This window comes from Pogonomyrmex barbatus, unplaced genomic scaffold (assembly GCF_055798465.1).
Source record: "Pogonomyrmex barbatus isolate J1 unplaced genomic scaffold, ASM5579846v1 scaffold7, whole genome shotgun sequence".
NCBI lineage: Eukaryota > Metazoa > Arthropoda > Insecta > Hymenoptera > Formicidae > Pogonomyrmex > Pogonomyrmex barbatus.
Genome location: NW_028297171.1, coordinates 8,903,040 through 8,922,517, shown reverse-complemented (window position 1 = coordinate 8,922,517; position 19,478 = coordinate 8,903,040). Strand labels below are relative to the sequence as shown.

The following is a 19,478-nucleotide window of genomic DNA, read 5'->3' as shown; positions in this document are numbered from 1 at the left end:
TATCTAGATTTTTTTTTCACGTCACAATAAAAATATGAAATAATTTCATATAACTATTCATTTATTTTCATCATTTTCACATCAGGCTCAGAATCCATATTCTTTTTATTAAAGTTCTTCCGAGTCACAGTTTCGATTTTACGTTTTTGTGGTTTAATGTAGCTTCCTTTGCCTGCCGCTTTTTCAGAATCTTCAATACTGTATGGTTCCAACTCGAGTGCTTTCAATCGTCGTTTGTGTGCTTTAGTGTTGAAGTGAATATGCAAAGCAATATCGTTTATAAAATACCTCCTAAAATCAAATTAAAGTCTTTAAGTTTTGACAGTTTCAATAATGTTTCATGAATTTGAGAAATACTGTTTTTTGTTCTCTAACAGTTATATAAATGTATGTTTTATATATATCAAATTGTATTTTATAAACATAAGGCAAAACTGTTTAGAAACATTATAGATATATCATTTTATTTTCGTCATTAATCAAATGTTAAGCAAAGATAAAATAATATACTTAAGTGCATTCGAGTATTATTTTTGAATGCATCCCAACATCAATTTATATGTAAAATTTAACGTATCTCAAGAGAAATATTCTAAATATAAAATGCGTTATCTCACATGAAAATATTATATATAACAATATTATTCGTAAAATATTTAATGAAAATATTTTTTATATATTTTAAAGTTTTCCCAGTAGTAATCAATGGAGTACTAAATTTAATTATTTTTAATAAAAAATAGGTTAGGTCGCGATATTGCGAACTTACGCGCAGTGGATGCAATAATGCTGTGCTGCTCCCGGCTTATCAAAATCCACTTTCTGATTCAATAATTTCTTCGCGTTTTCCTCCTTCAAGTCCTCATCGATCTACAAAAACACAAAATATATCATTCGATGAGCAATAATCGCCAATACAAGTTAAGTCGCCACGTGTTCTAGAGGTTAGACATCATCGATATACCTCGTCCAGGTCCTTCGTCCGCCGCTTTGTTTTCCAACCTTTTTTTAAATGCGTATCGGGGGCTCGAGCCATGCTTGATGCAATCTCTCCTGTCGTGCTCCAGGAGGATTATTTGTCAATGTATATTTGCCAATGGCGTTGGAGGGTGTCGTCGCTGCAGTCCGACCTGCATCCATCGAGAGAATAGGACCATCATCTCTCTGGAGTACCGGTCGTGGGGATTCGAAAGAATACATGTATATATGTATATTGTAATATATATATATATATATATATGTGTGTGTGTGTGTGTGTGTGTGTGTGTATCATTGTATTGTTGACGTGTTATTCTAAACATGTTATTTATTTGCGATAAATATCATCACATGCCTCGGTAGTCGAAAGGATAAGATGCCTGCCCGGTAAGCAGGAGATCCAGGTTCGATTCCTGGCTGAGGTGGTATTTTTTCGCAAAATAATTACGAGTTTTCACGACTGGTTCGTGGTCGGGCCCCGCCGTGACGCACACCCTCCCTTCTTATTTGGGGCTCTGTGTGACTAGTATCACCTCTGTGATACTTCTTACGTTTGTATGGCATTGTTGAATTTACGTGTTATTACATTACTCGACATTTACACTGTCGAATTGGCACGTGTGCGACGTTCGTAAGTAAAATATTACTAAACGCAATCGACTTCCGTGGTCAAATGAACTCGGAAAGTGATATTTTTTTAAATATGTCAAGATGAAACAGCGTTTGAAAATACAAGAAGAATCAAGAAGAAAACGGATATTTTTGGTCTAAAACGGTAATCGCATGCTGAAATTGGAATTGATCGAAATTTCATTACTCAGAGCACTCGGGGATCAAAATTCGCGCGAACGCGCGTTGAAACTTGAAAAAAAGACGAATTTCGCTGGGTTACGCGGTTCCGCGTCAAGAGATGGCGACACTGTGCGGTGAAGCAAGTCGCGCACTCAACGTCCGGTACAAGCGTTAATTCAAACGGTGCGCTCGGCGGGAGTAGTGGGGGCTTCTATCCATTTCGAAAATAAAAATGCACCGTGCGATCCGGGATTTTCGTCGGACGCGATACGCGACGCGAGGATAAAAAAAAGCGCCGTGAGACACGCTGTACGGGTCGAGGCCTCTAGCCGCGGAGTGACCGCGCGTAAAATGACGTAGATGCGTCGCGTCGGGCGTCAGCGCGCGCGCTGCCGACGTGTGTGGTGAGCGGAAACGGTGCTGCGCGGTGTGCCGTCGCGGGGCGCGCGTCGTAGCGATCGGCGGTAGCGTACGGGAAATTGGCCGCGGTGGCTTCGCCAATGGATGCCAGGCAGCACGGGACGCCATTTTGATATACGGGCGCACGTCAAGCGCTTCGTCCTCGCTCGCAGTGGAACGCGCTCCGCGAGTCCGCTCACCGCCGGCCTGCGTAGGACACGCGCGGAGCCGAATTCGAGCGTTACGCGAGCTGGCCGGGCATCGCGAGGCGGCTGATGGGCCCTGGCGTGCTGCGTGGCGCAACGGATCCCCGTGAGTTTCGTTGACAAGTGACAGGTGAATCGATCGGGGCCTACGAAAGAGAGAGAGAGAGAGAGAGAGAGAGAGCACGAGATAGAGGGAGAGTGTGCGTGAGGCTCCTCGTCGCTGTTCGTCGACGTCGTCGTCGCCGCTGTCGTAGTTTGTATTTGTTGCGGTCTCGCGAGTCGAGAGTGGAGCGAAACGGAGCGAAGAGGAGCCGAGCCGAGCCGAACCGAGCGCAGCGATACTGTGTGTCGTGCCGTGCTGTGCTGTGCTGTACCGTGCCGTACTGTACTGTACTGTACCGTGTGTCGTACTGTGCCGTAACGTGCTCGCCCGCTGCTGACTATCTTTCGGTGGCACATACCGATTTTTCCTGCACGCGGCGCGAGAGTCTCGTGGAATCGCGCGCGGACGCCCGCGGGAGCGTCGTACGCCGTTACGCGGCGGCTTGCTGGCAATTCGGGGGCGGCGGTACGGCAGGGAAAAGCCGCCGCCGCCGTCGTCGCCGTCTCGTTTCGCGCGCGCGAGCGAGAGAGCGAGTGAGCGAGCGCGCGGCCGACGGACGGAGAGAAAGAAAGAAAGACGGAGAGTAAGTGTGTATGCGTATGAGTGTGGTGTGTACGCAAAGAAAAAGAGACAGAGAAGGAAAGAGCGAGAAAGAGGGAGGGAGAGAGAGAGAGATAGGGCGAAGCAGCGAGACAGAGGTATCGAAGAGGCCACCGGCCGACTTCGGTGCAGGACAAGACGACCCGATGTCGGGAGCGGGTCGCGACCCCGTGTCGACCCGCGGTCGTCCCCGTCCACGTCCACGTCCTCGTCCTCGCCCTCATCCTAGTGCATCGCCGTCGCCGTCGTCGTTCTCGCCGTCGTCGTCGTGCGTCATAAGAGCAGCAACTGCGGACGCAACGATAGCAGCAGTAGCGGCAGCAGGACGCTCCACGCGTAAATGTGCCCCCGTGCGCGCCCATGTGCTGCACCTCCTTCTACTTCTCTGCCCGCTGCCCCTACGTGCCCTGTAAATTCGGAGCACATCACCCCGACTAGCACGCCCGCACTCGCGCGCACTCGTACTCACGAACATGGCCAAGATCCTCAACAAGGACCCCGTCACGTACGAGAAGGAGAGGGAGAACTTTCTCAAGGACCTCCGACACTTCCACGAGACCCGAGGGTAAGCCGAAATATATATGTCTGTCTCTTTCTCGTAACGTTTGTCGCGCAAGTTCATTTCTATGAATGTGCTCCGTGAAGATCGCATCCTCCTCCTCCTCCTCCTCCTCTATCTTCTCCTTCTATTTCTACTTTTTTTCTCTCCTTTCCTGTTTTACATTGGTGTCGAATTTAGATCGCTTTCCCCCCTTTCCTTCGGACCTATCAACGATCAGAAGCCGCAAACGACGCGCGAGCGCGCGTTGAGGTTAGGTTCGACCGTTCCCTCGACTCGCCGAGTTTTGAGGACAAAGGTTTTTATGATTCCTATTTACCAAACGTTTCCTTCTTCGCGAGTGGTTTTTTTCGAAGAAAGATTCGAAAGATATGGACGGGCACTTTGGAATACATAATTACATTTCATACACGTATACGTGTGTATATAGATTTGATTTTATGATATAGTGTCGAGATATTCTCGAAATACGACGGTGTAACGTAAATACGCTATGAACGTTCCGTTGTTGCGCGATTCGATTTAGCTCCGGATCTTATATCACGATTACGTGAACTGCGATTTTTTTTACGACGTGAAAACGGAAATAACGCGCGTTATGTGCTACTGTTTCGTAAGGCATGCGTTTGCGATTCGAAATTCGCTACGTCCGATGGAATGTGAAACTCGGATTTTCCCCGGGCGTCGTTTCTTTGGGAAATTTTTCGAGCTTGTCAATTGTGAATGTAAACGTTTGTCACACTTCTCATTACAAAAGTGTACTCGATCTTTTGGATTAATCGATCGCAGATGTTGACTCTACGTACGTTTGTAAACAGAAGCTACTGGAAAATACCGCGATCAATTATTTTCATTCTCAACGTGTGATATTTTTACAAAATTTTTTTTTTATATAAAAAGGAAACAGAAAAGAGATAGATTGCCTTTTGATTGGTCGAATAAATTGTTGAATATAAGATAAAGTTTGCTTCAACGTATATATTCATTCTAAAGATTCCTTTTTAATTTCAGGACACTCTTCAAGAAGTCTCCAAGAATAAATGGAAAGGATATAGATCTGTATTTATTATATGTGGTAGTGACCGCTCATGGAGGATGGATTAAGGTGAGTGTTTATTTTTTATCAAAACAAAAAGAAGTTTTAATTAAACACATCGTGGAGCACTCAGTTAGCTCGCGCTCCTAATTACGTTTAATAAAAAACTGTATGATATCTAAAAACGTATCTACGAATTAATAGTAACAGTGTTTTTAATATCTAGTTACGAAGTATTGCCCAACGAGAGTGTATAAAACAACATGGCATTGTTGTACAACGGAAAATAACCCCGTTGTGTATATGAAGTCACACGTAACGCAGTTTATAATTAACGATTATAGAATACGGTGGATTCCGCCGATAAATAATTGTTTGCAAAATCACCGTGGCCGCCATCTCATTGTGATTAACATCGTTTTGATTAAATGTTTGCGTCGAACGAAATGCAAAATAAATTTTCGCGAACCTCGGTTTTAATTAGCATTCGGTTGTAATCGATTTTGCTGGAACCAAAGGCGATGTTACGTAAAAATGCAACGAATGCTCGAGAATAATATTGAGAATACCGCGGAAGATAGAAACCATTTCGATAAAGATATGTATCTTTTAAAGCGCTGTCTATCTATTCTTTCACATTGAATGATGTTTAACAAATAGTTTCTGTATGCGCGCGCGCGCGCGCGCGCGTGTGTGTGTGTGTGTGTGTGTGTGTGTGTGTGTGTGTTATATGAACAACACACAAACACACATACATCTCTTCGCATAACGTACAAAATATACACGAAAATAATTTCGCTAAGTATCTAAAAATTTGAAAATCTAAAAATAAACAGATTTAAAAATAATGTTTATTACTTTTAATTTATCGCTAAAAATAATTTTGTTGGGATAATAATTATGTTGGATATTTAAATTGATTGCTAGAATTAAAAATTTTTTTGCAATATTATTATGTTTAAATGTCTTGCTTATTTTGATAGATCAATAAAATTATTTTCGAATTTATATTAAATTATTAAATATTTTAACAAAATCGGTTTTCTTGTCTTCATTTCTTTTTATTTCTTTTTATTTAAAAATGCATTTTTGTTATTCATCTAACAACAAAAAATTTATTTATCTAAAAAAATTATTTGTAAGGTTTAGTTTGAAATATTATATAATTATTTTCTCAGCCGAAGCAAATGATTTGATGACCGAATGAATTTGATAAAATTAACTTAATTTGAAGAAATAATTTTTCTATACGAAGCAATGCTTTTTTTTAATGCATGTTTTTGTTATTATTATTAGTTATTATTATTAGTTATTAGTTGTTATTATTATTTGTTATTATTATTAATTTTGTTATAAAAGCGGGTGGGAAAGTAACGGGCGAGGTATCTTTTATCTTTTATATCTAAGAAATTCCTTCGACTCTCCATTTGTTCTCAAACGTGAAGAGTGAAGGATGGATTTGAACCAATATTACTCAATAATATAAATTATTAATCTGCTGTTCTGGGCATGAGGCCAAGCTTTCATCTTGAAAAATTCGACTATATTTAGCGAAAATTTACGAAAGCTTAAGCTCGATCAAGTGAGTTACTTTTCTTAAAAATTAAGAATTTCCTTCGCAATCTTTTTGCGTCGCGACACATATGGACGGTTCAGTTCTCGTTTGCGGATTGTTCTCAAATAAATCTCGATCTTTGAGCGATTGAGAACGCAATGAGTATTTTTACGTCGGTATTACGCAAGCGTATGCGATTTCTGATGATCCCTCGCATCTTGCGCTCAACGATAGTAACCATTATTAGTACGACTAACTATAACTTACGAGAATTTGGCATCGGCGAAGACAGATAGCGCGGGTACGACGTGGCCCAGATTCCGTCCGAGGAGAGCTCTATACAACGACATTAATTCCTCCGATGATAATCGCACGTCCTCGCGTACGGCGGAATTAAAACGCTCGCTTTCACCTATCGCGCGTTAAAATGCGACAAATCACTACCTAGAAGTGAAATGACCGACGTAGTTCTGTCGGCGCGAATGAAGAAAAAAGAGAAAAGGAAAGATTATGAAATATCGTTACGGAACGAAAGTTAGACATTAGCGTTAGCTTTCGTTCTGAAAAGATAATACAGGATGAATTATCCTACAAATATTCCGTACATTTCTGTTATTTCTCCCAATTTGAGCGTTTGAATTCTTTTCTTCTTCTTGTGTTTGTGTTTTTTGTATCTTGCAACATCTTTTTTCCCCTCTGACATTCAATAGTCGTTTCCAAATTTATCTTGAATGTAAAAAGGAGAGAAAGGAAAGAGGGGACGTGACTGAGAAAACGGGTCTCGTGATAGATCGCGTACGATTCGATTTCGCGGATCTCCCCGATAACGCGAACTGTAACTTACCTTCACGAGCTTCACGGCTGCGCTCCCCGTCGCATTAATTTTCCGAGAGACATGTCGCGCCGTGAACACGCCATTGTCGTGTCCCTTTCTTTACGAGCGTAGCCGCGACGAGCGAGAGAAAAGATACGCGCGCCCGCGACATGGCGCGATTTCGCCGCGATGTTTACGACCGATTGATTATCGGTCTGATTCTCGTAACGACGAAGGTAGTACTGCGCGTTCTATATTGAAGCCGCATGGCGATAAGCAACCACGCTGGTACGCCAGTGGTTATCACACTCGTGTTTCTACCGTCTTCGACGAACCAACAAGATCTGACCAATTTTTTTGCTTAATCGTTCTCGATCGATCTTTCTAACGCAACGTTTTCGTATCGCAAAGATTTAAATAGCCTTTGTAATCGATTTCAATCCGCTCCAGGCTGGTACCTTGCTATTTGAACTGTCACGCTTGTTCTCCACGCGAGGACGCGTCTTTCTCGTCATCGCGCGAATGCGTTATCAGTTTGAAATGCGCTCGTGCCGCCCGCGATGACATAACTCGCGTGCCGAGACTTCACGCACTTCCTCCCTCTCTTTTCCGCTCTCTTCAACCTTCGGTGGAAGCTCCTCTCTGGGGAAAGAACGCAGTGGCGCCAATGATCAAAGAATGGCGATGCAATGGAAGGAGGTGACGATAACGAGGCTAAGAGTGGGGAGAACCGACATGGAGGAATCACATCGACGTACATGGTCAGGGGTTACTAACCCCTCCGGTTATCAACCGTGCGATAATTATAGTATTTGTACTATAATGCGATTGTCTTCGTAGAGTTATAATAATATTAAAATTTAAAATGTAATCGACCCTTGACGTTTTCTCAATATCGAATAGTTATTGAATTTCGATAGTATTGTCCAATATTCCTAGACTGCAATTCAGTCGTATATAGTTCAATATGTATATAGATTATTAATTACACATATATATATATATATACATCCATAGCAGGAGAGTTAATTTGAGGTGGTTTGAGGTCATACGAATCGTCCACGTCGATATTGGACCTAGATGGGCCTAGATGGAAACATTAGGACAACGACGCGACGTGAGGTGAGGTCAAGGTCGCTCATGGAGATGCTCATTAGGTGGGAGAGATAGATCATGAGGCAATGGTAAAGAGATAGAAGGGGGGAGGAGAGGAAAAGGAAGAGAAAGGATAGGGAAAGCAGAGAAAGAGAATGAAGGGGAAAGAACATGAAAGATAGAGAACCAAGCAGCACGAGGAGGTGGAGGTGCTTCACTTCAGCAAGTGATCGAGCTTGAAGCTCTCATTGTTATCATTGTTAAACTATATAACAGGCAAACTACATCATCACAGTCAAAATGTCTCTCCTGAACAAATGAGGACAGTCTTTGATACATCCGCAGTTATTGGATGTTATGTCACACCTTTCTCTGGATTCTCGTAATGAATAGCCACCCTGCGAGATCTTAGAAACACTTGCCAAATGACATTCGTTTCAGGCCCGAGAGATTTTTACTTCCGTGAAAAGAAAACGAAATTATACAAAAGAATCGTAAAATGTTAACAGAAAAATTCTCGCCTAGGTATTGTGATAATGGGCAGTAATAAGACAAATGAAAATCAACGTTATAGATGATGCGCAAATTAAATTTTCAATTTTAACTCAGTTTGTTAATAAAAAGTTCCAAACGTTTCGACTCAAACTTGAGTCATCTTCAGTGGTACAATAAAGTGAAGGTATATTTCTGTATCCAATCAATCGCAAAATGGTTCTCAGAACGTGTGAACGTGAAGATCTTTGCATCAAAGTGAATTTTGCGAGAAGGAAAACCGTGTGTGACTGGAAAAGTGGGCGTGAACTTGAAAAATGCAATGAGAATATTTTGTGATAATCCGCTGTCGGTCAAAGCGCAATTTATTGGCATTGCCCGATCGAAAACAAGAGCGCCGATAACGATGATTATAATTGAATTCTTTTTAGCGGAGAAAGAAATTGGCCAGGCATCCTTGCGCTCACACAGTTGCGGGAACACAACGTCGACGACGAAAGTTGTTCTCTTTGTACTCGGTGGACTCGGTCTTATGATGCTCGGAGCATCGGGTTCACCGGGAGCGGCGCGTTGCGTTACCCGCGAAATTATTGTCCGCAACGTGCTCGGCGACGGTTCGACTCGCACGACAAAATCTACGCCGATTCGGTCGGCCGTCTTTCGCAGAGGCACCGTACTTTGCAGAAAGTTCAGTAAGCCCGGAGAGAACGAGAGGGACAAAGAGAGCTTTGCGGATTCTCCAAAGCTGCTTTTGTCTACGCCGTCTGCTTCGCCGGCGGAAGCGACCGCGCCGAGCTGTAATTAGTGTTTTACAGACGGTGGCGGTACGAGACGACGAAGGATTAGTAGTATAAAAATGGCCGGGTGATTTTTTCGCGTTGGAAAATCTCTTAAAGTCAGCTGCGCTCGACGGTTCTTCGTGACCGAATTAATTAAATAGCGAGCTCTCCGGCGAAAATTATCCCTTTCTTATGCACTGACTTTTTGGAGGATCGTTTTATAAAAAAAAGAATCTTTAGTTACAATTTTCTGTAAAGAATATGTTTATTCGAAAGAAAAATAGGTAGAATACTTAGTGGAAGCAATTTTTCTGAAATTTTTTTAAAATTCTGGCAAATTAATTTCGAAAGTTTTTCGATATAGTTAATTCACGTGGTTTAAAAAGAAACGTAGCTAATCAACGTTGGCACAGGAAACTTCGTTGTTACTACGCGAGAGTATAGGAGTGCGCGTACACACGAGAGAGATGGACATCGTGAAAGCTGCTTTTTCGTCCTGTACATGTTAAAGTTCAGACGTCCTCTCTCGCGTAAACATCTCTTTCTTCGCTCTCTCGCAGGAACAACCTTAACGTTATTAGAAACTCTGCGGTCGACGCGATGCGGCCAACGCGTTAAACCAGACGCCGTCGTCGATGTAGGGAAAAAAAAAGACTTTACCCGCCGGCACTGTCTTAGCGATTTGTAGCATCATCCATTGAACATTCATTCGAATACCGATGCATTTAAATCGTCGTCGAACACGCACGTTGCACGCATCGTTTTCTCAAACGACTCCGTTTTCTCAAACGACTCCGTTTTCCCGCGCGTACAAATGATACCGAACGCGTTTTGTCACCCGCGCCACGTTAACCGTCGATCGTAAGCGTTTTATCATCATTGATTTCGACGTCACTCGCTAGTGGAGCAAAGAGGCGATTTGGCGTAATCGCATTGCCACTCTCCTTGTCGTTTCCACAAGCGTTGTTGTTATATGAATAATTCGCTCTTACGTTACGTAAGGCCTTTGAAATATATGCGCGGATAGATTGGATTATATCGTTAATCGAATGTACGAATGTACATTGTTACAGCAAGATTGCAATGAGCACTGGCCTCATGTTCGCGTGCTTGAGGATAAATGCCGTCCTGCTGGTCGATGATCGCGGCATGCGAAATTTAACACCGTTAATGCAGGAAGCATCGGGAATGACACGCGGTGACATAAGCCGTTTCTACCTAGAAACTCGCTTTGTAGCTGTTTCTCTACGGCCATTATTCGAACAGTACGGCGATTGCCAAACGCGCGACGCCGTAATGAATATCTACGGTTAGCGCGGAAACGCTTTACATAAATTATTAGAAACTTTCCTCGCTCCTCTAACGCTTTGTTGCTACAAAATATGATTTGAAATTTCTGAAACGTCCGAAATACCTAAAAATATCAATCTCTCGCGCGAGATGAGAAGAACGCGAGGGCGGCGCGCGAACGCGGGCGTGTTAAAAGCTCTCGGAGCTTGCGCGCCGTCATAAAATTCGTCCTCTCAAATTGTAAAAAGGTACGGTCGCTCTTCTACAACTAACGAGGCGGATGCATTCTAATCCCGAGTGTTCGGGAAGCCGCCTCTTCTCAAACCGATGCCACAATGCGCCGGCATTAAAAGCCTCGCCCCTCCTCCCTCACGCTTCGTCTCGCATTGTAATTACATTCTCCCGGAATTCGGTATGAACGGAAGAGGAGGCGGACTTGGTCGTCGCCGCCTCCAACGAACGAATCAATCCCGTTCTCGAAAAGGAAGAAAAGAAACCTCGAGAAATTACATATCCTCTTGATCCTTGAATTTTTCTGTTTTATTCGAATGAATTTTAGACTAGAAACGTGTTTAGAAAACTTTACTGTTTGTGGAAATTTACGGGTCTAAAGGAGTCTCAACGAGAAACGGAAATGCATATGTTACCACAGCGACGAGAGCATCGCCAAGCTTAGGGTTGAAAGCGCATCTGGCCGCGTGCTCGTGCGGTTGTCGCCCCGCCCCGTTCCGCCCCCTCTTCCCGTCTTCGTCGGCCTCATCATCGTTATCTACCAGCGCGATTATCAGAAGTATCGGCTACGGCCGTACCGGTTCCGCAGCGGCGATCCGAACGAGCCCGAGTTCTTGCTGGCAGAGGCGTGCGGGAGAAATGCACATTACACGCGAACGAGCGAGAGCGCAGATGAGAGAATCGAGAGAAAGCGTGCGCTCGCTCGCTCTCAAGCGGTCCAGCCTTCTCAAGGGCGAAACTAGCTAGTTGGTGGCCGAGGCGCAGCTCACACTGCCTCCGTCGTTGCTGTCGGGCGCGCGTCATATCTGTGTGCGGCCCCGTAGTCTGGCATTGGTCTGGTCATCGCACGCAACGCGTGCAAACCGAAGTCGGTAATGCTGAGTCAGTCAGGTGCATCATCGCGGCGCCTCACGCTTGGCTTGCACCATTTCGCGATAACAAAGATAGGAGATGGAATCTCTTGGAGTCTAGACACAGAGAGAGATAGAGAAAGAGAAAGAGATAAAAATATATGAAGAGAAAAAATATAAGGTGAACAGTGGGTCAAGAGATAAAAGGGAAGAATGATACGCTGAGAAAACAGCAGCTCAGAACAGAGAGAATTGTCCGTTTGTTCATTCATTCGTTTGCTCGTTCGTTCGTTCGTTCGTTTGTTCGTTCGTCGTCCACTCGTCGTTCTCCGGTGACGAGGGCACGGTCGATATGGCAACACCGCGCCCCACCATACGCATACCGGTGCCGGCATCACCGCCCGAGCGACATGCAGTAGCGGCAACACTGCATCCCGATGCCACCGCGGGGGAGGGGACCAGAACCTCACGCCGAACACAGCGAGGAAAGCGACCTCATGCCCTGCACACATGTGCGCACAACCGGGGACACTGAGGAGAATGAGGGAGACGCGGAGTGGCAGAGCGAAAAGAGAGGGACAGAGAGAAGGAGACGGAGCGGTTGCTCGGTCGGTTGCATTCGTCTGTCCCACGCACGCGCTTCGTGCCGAAATTGGCGATGCACTTGCCCTCGCGCTCGGGGATTCCTACCCTTCCTGCGGAAAAAAATAGTCCCGTCCACCTCTATCCGCGATGCGTCGCTTCAAGTGGACGGCGCTGACGGGCCATCTCTTCTCGCGGAGACTCCTGACGAGCCGCTTGGATGAATATTTCCCCTGCTTTGAATTATTTCGGGCAGATGCTCGGACGTACTACGCGAGGAATTCGCGAAACAACCAGACATTTTTCATATGAATTAACGAATCCAAAAATTTGAACATCCAAAAATACACCAGGCACTTTTCCTCGGATATTAGTAGTTTTTCTTCTATTTACTCAAACATTGTTTCCTAATAAAGAAGCTTTCATCCGAAGACAGTCTTCCTTTGTCCGATACTTTGGATCGTTTCGTTGCCTAATCTCAATCCTTCGGTCCCCATAGTGTGTCCTCGCGTGGAGGGTCGCGTGATTCGTTGGCCTGGCAACCGTATTTCTTTTCGCTCGCCTGTTAATCGTAGGTAACACCTACTAACACCTTGACAAGCCGCGCGTGAGGCCGTGCGGTCGAGGCACCGAGCTCTGGAAGAGCGAGCATAGCGTGTGAGAAAAGGGAGAAAGAAAGAAAGAGAGAGAGAGAGAGAGAGAGAGAGAGAGAGAAGAAAGTCTAAGGAGAGGCATTCTGCGGGCGCGATGTTGCCGCGTGGCTGTCTCGGCACTACTCGGCTCGACTCGAGCCATTTCCGAGAGCGTGCGTTCGCGCGCGGAGGCGCCGAGCATCGGCAACATCGCTATCTCCTGCCGCCGAGATAAATAGAGATAGCCTGCCGCGCGGTGTGCTTGCCTTACGGTTGTAAGACACGCGCACACCGTTAGTCGAGGAAGGAGCGAGACGGACGATAGACCGGCTGAGGAAATCGTGCCGCCCGGAGCAGACCGTCTGTCAGGACGATCGCTATTTCTCTCGCTCGCCGCGAAAACTCGACTCCCGCTTGGATACAGGTGGTCATTGCGAGATATACGGCTGCCGATTGTGTCGCACTTTTCAGAATCTTGAACACTGAGAAACACTTCTTTGCATATTCCTCACATGGGTTTTTCTTTTTAAAGAAACTCAGAATCACATCTGTATCACTTCTGTAAATTTCGAAGCGAAATTTAGTCACGATGATGTTCGTTTAGGTGTTACATTTCCTTGCTAAAAGAGCGCACAGCGTTCGTGGTACTTTAACATCGATTTTAATTACGAATTGCGTAGTTCCGTTTTTGCGAAGAATTTTCGAAAGAAAATCTGTCACGCGAAGAGATCACAGATCCTGGCTTTTTACCGCCTCTTCAACACGTCGCATTCTCTCCATTGTATCGCTGCTGTCTCGCCGCATGACCGTGTTTGGCGCGTTTTTACTTCTTGTGACCACGGGGGAAGAACTCGGTGGTTTGCTTTACGCTCGCCGATAAAAGTACTCGTTGCACCAACCGTGAAGCAGCCTAACCGATCCTAACGATCGACAATCTCTCTCTCGCTTGCTCTCACTCTCGCTCTTCCTCTCCATCTACCATTCGTATACTTCGTCAACGAGACGGTCCATTCCGCTATTGTTTGTTTTCGCATTTTGTTTACTTTTAATTATCGTACATTTTTTATTTCCGATACGTCGTAAAAAAAAAAGGATCAGTGTTGCGAATCCAGTGTTCGTTTCGCAAAAGTTCAATAGATTCGTTGATACATTCGTTATATAAATTCGTTAACAATACGAACGCATATGCGACTATCTGGTTGAGGTTGACAAGGTATATTGTTAATGAGTACATTGTTATCTTTCAACCAGCCTATGACTGATCTTACAATAAAAAAAGATGCATTTTATTTCTTTGGGAATATTTTTTAACGAATATTCGTTTTTTATAATGGATCTCTACCCCAGAAAGAGCCACCGTTATTTTTTCCTCCGCATACAGATCCGTTCGTGCGACTTGAGCTTTGTGAATTCCTATTAGGATTCGCCGTTCGAATCGCGTGGGTTAATTACGAATTCCGACAAATCCCATCGACAGGGCCCCTAACCCGCGCGCGATCCTCTCGATTCCTCCTCCTTCTCTTTCACGCGCTGCCCGCCGCCTCCGTCGCGTAAAAGACATTGGTATTAATGGCCTTGGCCGACGGTACCAGTTGGTAAGCCATCACTCGAGCACGAGCTGCAGCACTTGGAGGTCACTGCACCTTTCCTCTTTGCTCTCCGTACATCGCGGGCCATCTCTCCCGGCCGTTTACGACGCGCGCATATTTTGCGGACCTCTTTCTCTCACACTTTCAAAACTCGCAGCAGTGACAAGGTGATTCGCAGGCACGATTGAATTTTTTTAAACTCGAAACTCTGTAAGCTCAAGTATTCTGAATTTTAAGAAAAAAAAAAAAATCAATTTTTAATAGCCGTTTCTATAAAAATATAATTTTATAGAATGTCTTACATATTTAATATTTCTTCTTATATTGCGCGCTTCGAAAAGATGATTTTAATAGATGAACCATCCGAGCGACGAGCGCCGCAATAATTTAAGTCTGCCGGTGATGATAACTCGCTCGTGTTACAGCTCTCGTAGATTAGTTTGCGTTATGCAATGCACAAGCCACGAAGCCTGGACGGAAAAGAATATGCACCCATTGTGTTTTGCGACAACCGGGGCGTACAGACCGGCTGCACAACGACCTGGCACCCGCATATTCTCGTAGATATACCGACCAACGTGGCGATGCGAATTGCTTACTTAAATATCCGAGAGATGCGACTCGCCCGTCCATTTTGCTCGTAAATGTCAACAGTAATATTAACGGTGGCACGATATAGCTGTTGAGAACTTCCGAGATCTCCATGCGCTACAGGAAAATCAGCATCTTCGACGTTAATTACATATTGCCGTGTACAATTAATTAATGTGCAAAATGTCTTAAATTCGCAAAATTATTACCTGGAAAATTAATAACAATGTCATTTAACATATATATTTAACTGTTCGTAATGTGACATGAAAAATGTTTAAAGATTACGTTATCGAAACATTACATTGACATTTTTAGTCCTTCCTTCGTGCTTCCTCTTTGGTGAGATTTTGTTTATCGCATCGCAGGAAACGACTTTCGTTTGATGAAGAAAGATGCTTTATTTGCCGAAGAAAGACGTTTTAAAAGGGTTAAACGCATGACGAGAGACGACGGTGACTTGTAAGTAGTCTCGGACCTGATGTCAACTAGACACTGTGCGTGTTAAGTCTAACGTCCGGTTACATTATGTAGCGTCGGCAGAGAGAGAGAGAGAGAGAGAGAGAGAGAGAGAGAGAGAGAGAGAGAGAGAGAGAGAGAGAGAGAAGAGAGCGAAAGATGCGCGAGACATAAATCCAGAGACTTTATTAGCCATCGTCGAAGTGGGCATTTTTATGACGGGCGCGGCGATAATTACGCGACGTAAATAAAAATCTACTTATACGTATTTCTCTTTACGTTGCCTTTTTAACGCTCGTCGTTCCGTCGTGATATCGAACTTTTGATCCGCGAATGTCCGTCCTAGAAATAAATCAGCCTCGCTCGAATCGAATTATTATTTTCTTCCTGCGCGGTTACGTGAAGTAATCTTGATTTTGTAAATCAAGTCACGCTCAGGTCGATTTTAGTCGACTAACGTCACTTAACGTTAATTATAATTACTAAACTCTTCTGTTCCGTGAGACGCTACGACCTCCCTTGAGAGACGCATCGTGATCTTATGATTTTTTTTCTTTTAAATCTCACTAATTCGTATCCGGCGCGTCTCGCGACACGACACACCATTTCTTTTTCATTTCCTTTTCTTCCCTCGAAGTGCGGAGTTGTTGCAACTTGCGTTTCGCGTCGTGCTTTTTCCATACCGCGACGACGGCGGTGGCGGCGGTGGCTTTTACATCGCCGTTCACACGTAACGCGCCGCTGGTATACGTACGCGTTTCACGCCACTTAGCGATATAATGCGGATGCCTGATATAACGCATATTCAACTCCTTCGGCGTAACGGCCGCCTTATTCGAACCTGTCGAGCCATTAACAAAGGAGAACCAACGCGAATAATTGAGGCAATAAAGAATGGCCGGAACGCATCAACGAGATGATGCTCTACGAACGTCTCCAGATTCAAACGTTTGCGAACGTTTCTTTTTTCGTTTTTTTTTTGTTTTCTTTTTCCTTTTTTTGCAGTCTGCATACGGACATTAGAGAAGTGCTATAGAAGAAGAAAAAAATTGTTAATATATTGAAAGATATCTATAGCTTGGAATGCCGATATATTCGCAATTCAGAAGATTAATTTCCATGACTGCTTTTCTTCGAGACAAAATCGTGGTTACGCATCTCGAATTACATTAACGATGTAATTCCATTCGCGTTTATGCGTGCGACCGCTTTCCTGAATGCCGCGGCAAAGTTCGCGTGCCCAGAAGATAATATGTATTGTGACTAAATCATAGTTGGCGCAGCGGAACGTGGCGCGAATGCTCGGGCGAAAACGTAGCCGATGCTGGCAGTAAACGGCGTGAAAAAATGTTGGAATGCTTTTGAGATGCGATCAGATAAAAGCGGAAAAATGCGCGCGGCGCGTGATTTGCATTCTCGTAAAATAATATGCGATGATTTCCTACCGCGAACGCTTGTACACGCCGAAGATATAATGAGGAGTAAAGTTCCGCTTATAACGACCGACGTCACGAATGACACGTGTAACTTTTATCGCGTTAACGCGTTCTGCGTGGTCAGAATTCTAATTGAAAAAATGACGCATCAACGATATTGACGAAAAGGCGAGGCGAAAACATGTAAAACGTATCGGTTTATCGGCGCTGTGAAAACCGTATGTTCGCCTTTCTATACGGAGTGGGCGGTACCACGTGTGTGCTTCGATGTTAGAAAATGACGAAACCGCCAATAAATATGCAAGGACGCATATCGACGATCACGGCGAAATCGAATCGTTCCGCGAATCGGCTGCTCGATCGCCGAATGAATTTGTAAGTCGATTCGTCGGCGCCCACGTCTTTTCCCTCCGCTTCAAGCTATGCTTACAAGCTGTAAAAGCATACTAATTTTGACAGATATATACGGGATACCTGAGAAGCACCGTTAACATACGCGTATCTTAAAATTTTCTTAAAAAAAAAAATTTAAATGTGCGCAGAGATCTTTTCTTATTTTATATCTTCTCGTATATCCTTCAGTGCCCCTGCTTTTCTCGTTTACTTATCGCGCGCATTCATGCATGACGCGTAATGGTCCAATAGAATTTCGCCTAGAGCACGAAATAGGTTCTCCCTCTTTCTTCTCTCTCCGTATCCTTTTTCCGTATTATTCTCTTCAACGTTATATCCGGCCGCGCGCGGACATAAAATTCAGGCATAAAAAATCTGACTCTCCAATGTATTTTCGCTTCGAGGCCGCCGGATGACTCAAAGTAAATTCAAGTACGTGACGGTACACTCGGATAAAAACAGTTTGCTAAAGATCACACGTCTAATCGCGCAGTGAAAGATATCGCGAATTCCCGTCCTGGATCTTAATGACCGTCTGGCTTACATAACATCATGCATCACGTTCACGAAACGAGATTGCGTTGCGTGGCGATATATTTGCAACCGTCGATAACGGGGCGGATTTGGCGAATACATCCACACAGCGAGAATTTTCGCCCAGAAGAGTCTAAATTATTGTAATTGTATACGATAATAGCCGAGTACTTTTGCCGCTTGAATTTATGGGGACGTTCGCGATATTACGATATACATCAACGCGCGATAAAAGATTGCCTGTTTTATGACCAGATCGATACTCGGCACTCCGACGACCCGTCGTATATTGCACGACAACTAACAAACGAGACATTTTATCGCAGCGCTGATACAAGGTGGCATTTTCCCAACGCAGAAACGTAATTATATAAACTTTCGCGGTGTAATTACGGATATAGGCGCGTGTCAACGTGCGATTAGCGGCTATATAAAGGAATATTGCAAATTTCTATCTGAAGAGAGAGAGAGAGAGAGAGAGAGAGAGAGAGAGAGAGAGAGAGAGAGAAACAAGAAAAGATGTGCGCGTGAATACTTTGGATATTCGACGGAGATATTGATAGCGCAATTTCAGCGGAGTTAAAAATGTGAACTTTCAATGTGCCGCGCGATATAACCGAGCAGACTCAGCTCTTTCACGGAACGAGAATGCGCGATGCATCGTTCATCATCCGCACCTCTGAAAGATGTACACGCGGGCCGTAAGATGCATTTCAAGCATAAACCTGCCTGGCGTGCAAGCACGTCGGCACAATGACGGCTCTTTGTCGGAGCAAATCCGTCGCTGTTCACTGGAAGTTAAACCGAGGGATTCCACTTTTTTACGACCGCGTTCCTCACACGGCGAACGTAATATTCCTTCACTTTGCAGAAATAAATAACGGCATTGTCGATTCAATTATACCATCTTCGCGTGCGTTAACTTCGCAAGAATAAGTGTCTGGAGATGATCCACAATAAGGTCTCGAGTCGTTATTAAGTCGATTACGTAACCCGTATCGGTTGCACTGTAGGTTTTACAAGCTACAGATCGCCATCTCGTATCGATTGACTCCTCCGGAGTTGTCGTCAAGTTCATGAATACAAAACCGTCGCTTCCGCGAGGAGGCTCTTTCAGGAGTTTCATCCAAGTTGTTGAAAGACACGGACACGTCGCGACACGTGCACCGGGCGGACACTGACTTTAGACCGCGCCGTGCTTTCCCGGCGATTCGCTTCTCGCCGGCCTGACTTCCGCACGACTTTCCCGCGCTTCCGCACTGAGGAACCAGACGCTCTCGTGCTTCCTTGCGAGTGCTCGGGCGCACGGCCAGGCGGACACACGCGCGCGCTCTCTCACCTCCTCCCTCCTGCTTCTTCTATCTGTACACTGCTCGCGTTCCCTCCCGCCGTCGCCCTCTGGGTCGTCCCCCTCCCCCTCTCCCCGCCGTCCGTCGTGCGCTCACGCCGCACGTGAGTACGCACGCGAAGACTTCTTCGCCC

At 44.9% G+C, this 19,478-nt stretch overlaps 2 protein-coding genes across 7 annotated transcripts in view; one reads left to right on the top strand and one right to left on the bottom strand.

The window, feature by feature from the left end:
* Nucleotides 1–43: 43 nt before the first annotated feature.
* On the bottom strand, nt 44–1,174 carry LOC105434065 (Seryl-tRNA synthetase-like insect mitochondrial protein). The gene is made up of 3 exons (XM_011649649.3): nt 965–1,174; nt 770–870; nt 44–291 (listed from the first exon to the last, which is right to left on the bottom strand). Exons 1-3 carry the CDS (start codon nt 1,034–1,036, stop codon nt 54–56), a joined length of 411 nt encoding a protein of 136 aa, XP_011647951.2. The 5' UTR covers nt 1,037–1,174; the 3' UTR covers nt 44–53.
* A 160-nt stretch (nt 1,175–1,334) lies between these two features.
* The window catches only part of Bap170 (Brahma associated protein 170kD), a 46,762-nt gene continuing 28,618 nt past the window's right edge, over nt 1,335–19,478 (top strand). For all 6 annotated transcript variants that reach the window (XM_011649646.3, XM_011649643.3, XM_011649645.3 and 3 more), the window contains exons 1-2: nt 1,335–3,643; nt 4,649–4,742. In XM_011649646.3, coding sequence (XP_011647948.2) covers nt 3,552–3,643; nt 4,649–4,742 — 186 coding nt within the window. In that variant the 5' untranslated portion in view covers nt 1,335–3,551. The remainder of the gene's footprint in view (nt 3,644–4,648; nt 4,743–19,478) is intronic.

Coding starts and splice junctions, on each gene's coding strand:
- LOC105434065 (XM_011649649.3), bottom strand. CDS start 1,036: ATGGCTCGAGCCCCCGATACGCATTTAAAAAAAGGTTGGAAAACAAAG. Junction 871..964: donor GGACGAAGGACCTGGACGAG/GTATATCGATGA, acceptor GTGTTTTTGTAG/ATCGATGAGGACTTGAAGGA. Junction 292..769: donor CATTATTGCATCCACTGCGC/GTAAGTTCGCAA, acceptor ATTTGATTTTAG/GAGGTATTTTATAAACGATA.